The following is a 10,002-nucleotide window of genomic DNA, read 5'->3' on the forward strand; positions in this document are numbered from 1 at the left end:
AAAACAAACAAACAAAAAAAAAGTGAAAATTTTCACAATGTTACAATAAATTACATGCTACAAATCAACAAACCTACACCTTAAAATTAAGTATTCTATTGCAAAAACTTCTCTCCTGACACTAGAATGTAAAAGCTACAAGTCAATGAGAATTCACAAAATGGATGATATTGAAATTTGTTATTGTTGTTGTTATTCAGTCACTAAGTCATGTCCAGCTTTTTGCCACCCCATTGACTGCAGCATGTTAGGCTTCCCTGTCCTTCACTATTTCCTAGAGATTGCTCAGATTCATGTGCATTGAGTCAGTGATGGTATCTAACTAACCATTTCACCCTCTGCCGCCCCCTTCTCCTTTTGCTTTCAATCTTTTCCAGCATCAGGGTATTTTTCAATGAGTTGGCTCTTCACATTAGGTGGCCAAAGTATTGCTGCTTCAGTCACCAACAGTCCCTCCATTGAATATTCATGGTTGATTTCCTTTAGGATTGACTGGTTTGATCTCTTTGCAGTCCGACGGACTCTCAGGAGTGTTCTCCAGCACCATCATTTGAAAGCATCAATTCCTGGGCATTCAGCCTTCGTTATGGTCCAACCCTCACATTCATACATGACTACTGAAAAACCTATAGCTTTGACGATATGGACCTTTTTGGTAAAATTATATCTCTGCTTTTAAATATGTTGTCTAGGATTGTCATAGTCTTCCAAGGAGCAAGCATCTTTTTATTTCATGGCTGCAGTCATTGTCCTTAGTGATTTTGGAGCCCAAGAAAGAAAATCTGTCACTGCTTCCACTGTTTCCAAATCTATTTGCCATGAACTGATGGGACTGGATGCCATGATCTTAGTTTCTTAAATGTTGAATTTTAAACTAGTTTTTTCACTCTCTTCTTTCATCCTCATCCAGATGCTCTTTAGTTCCTCTTCACCTTCTGCCATTAGAGTGGTATCATCTGCATATTTGAGGCTGTTGATATTTTTCCGGGCAATCTTGATTCCAGTTTGTGCATCATCCAGCCTGGCATTTCACATGATGTACTCTGGGGCTTCCCTGGTGGCTTAGAGGTTAAAGCGTCTGCTTGCAACGTGGGAGACCTGGGTTCGATCCCTGGGTCAGAAAGATCCCCTGGAGAAGGAAATGCCAACCCACTCCAGTATTCTTGTCTGGAGAATCCCATGGAGGGAGGAGCCTGGTAGGCTACAGACCATGGGGCTGCAAAGAGTCAGGCACAACTGAGCTACTTCACTTCACTTCATTCTGCATAGAATTGAAATAAGCAGGGTGACAAAATACAGCTTGGATGTATCCCTTTCCCAATTTGGAACCAGTCCGTTGTTCCATGTCTGGTTCTAACTGTTGCCTGTTGACCTGCATACAGGTCTCTCAGCAGACAGGTAAGGTGGTCTGGTATTCCCATCTCTTTAAGAATTTTCCACAGTCAAAGACTTTACTGTAGTTAATGAGGCAGATATTGAAATTAATTGGTTAAATGATTTCTGCTACTATTAGTTATGATGACAAAATAAAGACTTCATTGCTCTTTCATGGACTATACTAGTATCCTGACAAAATTGAACTTCTATTAAGGGAATATTAATGTAGATAAAATAAAAATATAATGTTAAAATCAGAATATACACATATAGATAGAGAATGCTAATAGTATGTAGATAGAGAGGTTTGGAAGAAAAAAAAAATGTTCTCCAGAAGGTAATGCTTTATTTTAGATATTGACATACTTTGGTTTCCTTAGCTCATGCCACAGATCCAATATACTTAATGGCCACTCTGCCTCCTTTCTACTCTTGACTATCTAATATCTGAGAAGACCACCAAAACAGATACATGACCTGGATTCCTTTATTCCATTATCTGGGCCTTCAGATGGGTAGGAGGTTGAGAAGGTGAGTGTGAGTCTGACTCAAAACTTAAGAAATCTGGCATGTAGCTCAAGATTCATCTTCCATGATTTGCCTATTGGAAACATATGCACTGAATGGCCTTTTTCCTGACACATTTGGCTTTTCTATATTACACTAGGAAACAATCATTATACGAGAAACGAGGTGACAGACATTAGGATAGGATGATTTATGGAGGTTGAAGAAAAGACACAGAGTATCCCGATAAGAGGGGATCCTGTGGAGACACTTTTAAAGAGTCAAGAGGTAGCTTTTCTCCTCCTGTATTTCCTAGGTTTGAGAAAAACATAGATTTTAATCCTTGCTTTTCATGTGAAGGATATATTGTTTTTATAAGATTTTTAAAAATATTTTTAGCCTGATGCCAATTTGTAAACTAGAGATTTTATAAAGTAACATTCTATGTGAAACACAAATCTGACATGTCATAAAAACTTACTTCAAAACAAGTTATCTATTTCATTAACTTTTAAACAATCTCCTGAATTATGTTAGCAGGGCATAATAGGTTTCCTTTCAGAGCCAAATCCCAGTGCTATACATGGATAATCCCCTTTTCTGTGTCTTCTGTTTCTGTTTTCTCCTGGAGGTTACTCAAAAGAAGAAGAAGAAAAAATGAGAAACTACACAGAAATAACAGAGTTTATCCTCCTGGGACTGTCAGATGACCCACAACTTCAGGTTGTGAGCTTTATCTTTCTGCTCATCACCTACATGCTCAGCATCACTGGGAACTTGACCATTATCACCCTGACCCTGCTGGATGCCCACCTCCAAACCCCCATGTATTTCTTCCTCAGAAATTTCTCCTTATTAGAAATTTCATTCACAACTGTCAGTATACCCAAGTTCCTGGCCACCATTATTACAGGAGATAAAACCATCCCTTTTAATGATTGTATGGCTCAGTTATTTTTTTTCATTTTCTTGGGAGTCACTGAGTTTTATCTTCTGGCTGCCACGTCCTATGACCGTTACATTGCCATCTGCAAACCGCTGCATTACTTGACTATCATGAATCACAAAGTCTGCACACTGCTTGTCTTGGCATCTTGGCTGACTTCGTTCTTAATCATATTCCCATTAGTAATGCTCTTCCTACAGCTTGATTATTGTAAGTCCAATGTTATTGACCATTTTAGTTGTGATTATTTCCCTTTATTATACCTTTCTTGTTCAGACACCAAATTTCTAGAGATAGTAGGGTTTTCCTGTGCTGTGTTTATTCTCTTGTTCACTTTAGCATTAATAATTCTGTCCTACACATATATCATCAGAACAATTTTGAGGATCCCTTTTACCACTCAGAGGACAAAGGCCTTTTCCACCTGTTCTTCCCACATGATTGTCATCTCCATCTCTTATGGCAGCTGCATTTTCATGTATATGAATCCATCAGCAAAGGACAGAGTGTCTTCGAGCAAGGGGGTGGCTGTGCTAAACACCTCCATAGCTCCCATGCTGAACCCCTTTATCTATACCCTAAGGAATCAGCAAGTCAAGCGAGCCTTCATGGACACAGCAAGGAAGACTGTATTTTTCTCAAGTAAATGAAAAATAAAAGTCCTGTTTTATGAATTAGACCCATATGATGAAAAGCAATTAAATGAAAATCTAGGAATTTCAAAACCTCTTAATATTCACACAGCCTCCTTAGATTCATTTTTAATCATTCATATTTTTATTGCCAGCAGTTTATCAAGGATATTTGCATATGTATATTTTCTTCTTGCCATTTAAACTTGAATTCTTCATATATATATATATACACACATCATATACACAAATATATGCTTATACAGTATACAGTTTTTTTCCATTCAATTTGCAATCCTTTTCTCATGTACTTTTCTTCCTTTAGGGCTGGTTTTTCTAGTCTGTAACTATGGGAGTGATTTTATTTCCTTCTTTGAAACATTTTTTTTATGGTAATAGAAAAATTAGTTTTTTTTATATAAATTAATTTCATTATTTCACACTAATTTTTAGAAAATTAAAGTCAGAAAGAGGCTGAACAGGTGCTCACAAGAGAGAATAGTGTTTTACAATCTCACCAGAAATCAGGTTTTCTAGAAATTAAATGCATATTAAATCATATTTAATCTTATTTTTAATTTAGTACACAGAGACTATAAACATAATCCGACAGTCTTATTAGAATCTTGCACACAACCTCCTATTCATACTGTGGCCTACTTTGTAACTATGTGAAAAACAGTACAACTAAAAGAAAAATGTAATTACATTTTCTTGAGAAATCAAAAAACGTTTCCCATTATGGAGTTTAACATTTTCTGTGCTGTTGTTCAGTCACTCAGTCATGTCCAACTCTTTGCGACCCCATGGACTGCAGACTCCCCGGGTGCAGAAGACTGCACCCAGGTTTCCCTGTTCCTTACTATCTCCTGGAATTTGTTCAAACTCATGTCCATTGAGTTGATGATGCCATTCAAACATCACTATATTATTCTTCAATTCAAAAAACTATTATAATGAATAGTTGCTTAGGGAAAATTATGATATAGATCCTGCTTTGGGGAAATGCCAATTTTAACATATATATAATAACTATTCTTTTAAGAAGCCTGAAGAAACTGGCAACTTAAAAACTTGAGAGCTGTGTGTTAAGTTTTTAGGTGGGCAATATGAGCAGCCCAGGAGACAGTGTCTCAAATAACTCTGAGAAACTGTTCCAAAGAGGTACGGGGGAAAGATAGTGTATGTGTAATTTTGGTATACAGTTAAGCACACATTTATTTTAGAATTTCTCCTGGTCTTATGAAGCTTCTGCCAGTCATGAGAAACAATTTGCACCATGAAGAATTTTAGTACTTTTCTAGATATGAGGAGATACAAGAATTGGGCTCATAAAATCAGCTCCTGAGTGTATCTAACTATCTGAAGACCTGTCTTGGCAGTTTTCCTGGAGCAGAGGGTGCCTCATTTCTTCTCTCTACCCTCACTCCTTCAGGGAGTGTTGAAGGTCAGCAGTTGCAGCAGCACATGATTTAATCCTTTTAGAGGTTATATGAGAAGTACCCATGCCAATTGCCAATTTGTAGTTGCTGGATACCAAATATGACTACATTTGCTATGGTCAGTTGTATATTTAAATAAATGCTTGATGTTAAGCTGGTCTTTTGATAATCAATAACTAAGTTTTTTTTTAATAACTTTCTCATATCTGTGGCTATTTTGAGATAATAGCTTATACATACAATTCTTTTAATTGTCTCTTTAAGTGATATGCCTAATCAGTATTAGAGAAACTAACAGTACCAAAGTTTTACTATACACAAAACTGAGATTTTCTTGTTAAAAATGCTTATTTTAAGCAGTAGAGTATGATATCATATGGAAAATGTACTGATTAGAATTTATATGAACAATTGTACAAGATCATACAATTCTGGCCCTGAACATTTTTTTCTGTTTTCCATGAAGTCAAAAACTGAAATAATAATGGAGAGTGCTCAAAATCATCCTACACTTTTAAACCATTATTATAGAAAGACTGTAATCATAATTTATTGAACTAAGTTTTGATATTCTTGTACTATACTCAGTTGAGAGTCTTAGATACATCATTTGCTGAAACACAAAGAAAATAACTTATAAACCATACTGAGGAGATTTCCACACTGTAGGGAATCATGCAGTTACTTTTTCTTCCCCTCATGTTGGACATTTATAATTTCTAAGCTTAATTGGAAACTTGAAAATACTGAAGTTAGACTTGATTGATAACTGTGACTTCTTAATAACTCAAAAAAAAATTATACCATAGACTGTAGATAGGTGTAGTTCTGGTAATTAAAAGAACTGTAAAATTATTGCAAAAGATATGAGAGAGTTTATGTTGATATTATCAGATAATACAGCTCTGTACATAACACTATGCAAATTCCTTAGTGGTTATTATAAATGTTTGCAATCTGTATGAGCATTTTGATTATCAATATCACCAGTCAAGACATACTTTTTCTATAAAAGGGTCATATATTAATAATTTAGAATTTGTAGACCATGAGTCCTTGAGGTAACTAACTGTCCCTCTCTGTAGTGTGGATGCAGCTATGAACAACATGTAAATGAAAGGCCTAAAGCATGTCTAATAAAGCTTTTAATAAAAATAGTTCATGAGCCAAAATTGCCCAATAGGCTATAGATAGTCTATCCACTTGCTGTCTTAAAATTTCCCATAAACTTTGACCAATTGGGCAACAATCTTATAAAATATTTTCAGAGAAAAAGATAAGATAAATATTTCTGCAAGAGAATAACATTTACAGGTACCTCATAAAGCTGTTGGCAGGATTCGAAGTGGCAATATGAAGAAAACAATTAAAATAGGTCTGCTGCTGCTGTGGCTGCTGCTAAGTCGCTTCAGTCGTGTCTGACTCTGTGCGACCCCATAGATGGCAGCCCAGCAGGCTCCCCCGTCCCTGGGATTTAGGTCTGGACTATAGATTTTTTTAAGTTATTTATTTTAATTAGTGGCTAATTACTTTACAATATTGTATTGGTTTTGCCATACATCAACATGAATCCGCCATGGGTGTACACGTGTTCCCAATTCTGAACCCCCCTCCCATCTCCCTCCCCATACAATCCCTCTGGGTTATCCCAGACTATAGTCATTGCTGAAAAAAAAATTATCTCTACCCTCCTCTTTCTTTTTCTCCTTCTCATTATTATCAGAAGTACTATTAAAAATGTAAAGAATTTATATATATATATATATTTATATGAGTTTCTAATCTTTTTCTAAGCTCAGTAAACATTGTTATGGTCTGTGACATGTTATTGATTATTTACATAGTCTTTTACATGCTTAAAAGACTTTATAGTGTAGAATAATTTTCTATAGTGATCTTAAAATACTTTGCAGAATCTCATCCTTGAGTACCATAAAGCTCCATTTCTTTTTTAAAATTTCTTAGCATATGTACTTTATTGAAGTATAGTTGACTTACAGTGTTTCAGGTACATAGCCAGGTAATTTAGTTACACATATACACATATATTATTTTTCAAATTATTTTCCATTATAGTTTATTACACGATATTGTTTATAGTTCCCTGTGTGATATAATAAAACTTTGTTGCTTGTTTTATATCTATTTTTATAATTAAAAATATAGAATTTTATTAATATGAAGTCAAGTTGAATCAAAATGTCAGATTTTTTATTTAGGAAAAAATTCATAAATTTTCTAAGAGAGATATATATATATACCCTACAAATATTATGTATATATATGTATATGAAAACTGTTCTACTATGCTTGATAAAAGCTTGAGAAAAGGACATAAAAAAAGTAGAAGAGATGGAGAAATCTGAAAACAAAGCTAAATGAGATGGGAGCACTGAATATCAAATAGAAAAAGTGAAACCAACTAAATAAAAGTAAAAGATCATCCTGTGGTCCAGTTCTTCTTAAACATGGCTGCTTCTTAGAAACGTATCTGGAGCTTTGGAGGAAAAAAGCAATACCTGGGCATTTGTATTTTTCAAAACATTCCAAGACATTTCAGATATGCGTCTTTATTTTAAAAGGTGATTATAGGCTTTCCTATTAAATGTTAGTGTTGATGATATAGAATTCTATTGTTGACCAATCATGATACAATGATATTAAGGAGTAATAGTTACATAATCACAATAGTAAAATATGTTTTTCAATTTTCACAATCATTAGCCAGAGAGCATTTAAAGATCAATGCAGGAACCTATTAATATAAAATGATTCCATACTGTTTGGGAGGTTAAGCAGAGAGATATAGTATTTGGAAGTACATACATGCACAGGTTTTCATCCACCCAGTCAGTCTATGTCTTTTGGTTGATGCATTTGACTCATTTACATTTAAGGTGATTATCAATATGTATCATCCTATTATCATTTTCTTAATTGTTTTGGGTTTATTTTTTGTAGGTCTTTTCCTTGTCTTGTTTCCTGCTTAGAGAAGTTCCTTTAGCATTTGTTGTAAAACTGGTTTGGTGGTGCTGAATTCTTTCAATTTTTGTTTATCTGGAAATCTTTTGATTTCTCCATCAAATCTGAATGAGGCTTGCTGGGTAGAGTATTCTTGATTGTAGGTTCTTCTCTTTTCATCACTTTAAATATATCATGTCATTCCCTTCTGGCTTGTAGAGTTTCTGTTAAAAAGTCAGTGGATAACCTGATGGAAGTTCCCTTGTATGTTATTTTTCCCTTGTTACTCTTAATATTTAATAAAGTTCTTATATAACTTAGAATTATGAAAGAAGCTCCAACAATAATGAAGTCTAAGGATAAGTAATGAAGTGTATATGTAGAAAACTTTCATATGCCAAGAATATGACTAAAACTAAAGTAGATTGAGTGCTATTTTTGTAAGATTTCACCATCTATTTTATTACTCAAAAATAGTAAATAATTGTGATAAATGAAAAAAGTATTATTTTGTAGAAGTCCTCATTAACTCTTCTGTGGGATAAACATAAACATTCCCAAGAGAGATTCACTATAGAAGAGAGTCAGGAGGCTCTGAGCACACCAATGGTAGCTTCCAGAAATCCCTGACGTTCCACGTCATAGCACAGCTGTTGCCTGGCCTTTGTTCCCAGGAGATCAACACAGGTCTCTCTTCATAGGTCACAACAGCTAAACTTGAATATTTGAGCATTTAGTGCAACTAATTGCCAGATCCTAGTTTAAGAATCTACATTCATAATACCCCACGTTGCCATGTCACTTGCAGTTCTCACTTTAAATATTGCTCCTTTAAAATTCTAGACCAACATTATTGAAGAGGATGATAGAAGTTCCATATCTTCTTAAGGTTTTTGATATTCCATTTTTATTTTTCATGAATCATCATAAAATAGATAAAAAATAATCAAATATGATTCGTGTGATGTTTACTAGTGTCTGGCAGAGTAGCGATGATTTATCTTCTATTATTCACAGCAGAAATGTGAATATCTAAAATAAGATAAGGGAGCTATTATGATTTTAGCAAACCAGATATGCAGAATGATAATACATCCAGTGGAGCTGGGAATCAGCTGAATGGCTTTGGATTAATAGGAGAGGTTTTCCTCTACATTTCTGGAATATCCTTTTGGATTAGTCACCTCATGTAAAAGATAAATATGGGATAGAACTCCAAGGGAATAAAACAGTTGTTCATAAAGTTTAATAGCTGAGAAGCAACGTTGTTCAAATGGAAAATGTACTGGGCTGAAGTCTGGGTAATGGAGCTGCTACTATCTGAGGCAAGTAGTTATTTTTCAGTTCGTGCTTCAATGCAAAATAAAAAATTGATAAATACTGCATATCCTTTTAAGCTCAAAAACATACACAGTCTTGTATATATATAAATTTTCTATATATATATGCATAGAAAATCTTAGAGAATGTCAAACATTAATGATTTCAAAGGAATTATCAGATAAACCATTAAGTGAATGATATTTAATATATAAAATAATTATATTTTCTTGTAAATAATATCTAATACCTATAACCTATTCATGTTGATAATTACATTCATAAACCCCAATTTGCAAAACCAATATCATATTGTAAAGATTAAAAATAAAATTAAATAAAAAAAATAAAGCTGGTAATTAAATTATCTAATCATTAAATATTTTAAAGTTTATTTTATTTGCTAAGAAAATCGTGAATTGATTTCTTGTTCCATAAAAGGTGTTGTTACTTTATTCTTTTAAGTTTCATTTATATCTTATGATGGAATTAAGATCATCCACTTCTCTTTTAGATGGCAGTGTTTTCTAATACCTGACAAAAAATGATGTATGCTTTATAGGATTATCCCAACAAAACTGCAAGGACTTGCATAAACTAGACAAAGCAAAAAGTATCAAATTCATTTATCATCTCTGAATAATATGACTCATATAAAGATTTCCTAACTTTTCCTGTTAGATTTAGAATAAGAGAACTATTATATAAAACATGACCCACAAATACATTTTAAGAAAAATTGTAAATAAGGTATTAAAAGAAAACAATATTGGCATGAATTAGAAAGAATGCTTTAGAAATGATGATGATATTGGTC

At 33.8% G+C, this 10,002-nt stretch overlaps 1 protein-coding gene across 1 annotated transcript; it reads left to right on the top strand.

Moving 5' to 3' along the window:
• Positions 1–2,541: 2,541 nt before the first annotated feature.
• LOC104985874 (olfactory receptor 6C1-like) lies at positions 2,542–3,480 on the top strand. Its single transcript, XM_010836269.1, has one exon. The coding sequence runs from the start codon at positions 2,542–2,544 to the stop codon at positions 3,478–3,480; it is 939 nt and encodes a 312-aa protein (XP_010834571.1).
• Positions 3,481–10,002: the final 6,522 nt, after the last annotated feature.

This window comes from Bison bison, unplaced genomic scaffold (assembly GCF_000754665.1).
Source record: "Bison bison bison isolate TAMUID 2011002044 unplaced genomic scaffold, Bison_UMD1.0 scf7180017864062, whole genome shotgun sequence".
Taxonomy (NCBI): domain Eukaryota; kingdom Metazoa; phylum Chordata; class Mammalia; order Artiodactyla; family Bovidae; genus Bison; species Bison bison.

What these genes read in the sequence shown, in the direction of transcription:
- LOC104985874 (XM_010836269.1), top strand. Translation starts at nt 2,542, where the DNA reads ATGAGAAACTACACAGAAATAACAGAGTTTATCCTCCTGGGACTGTCA.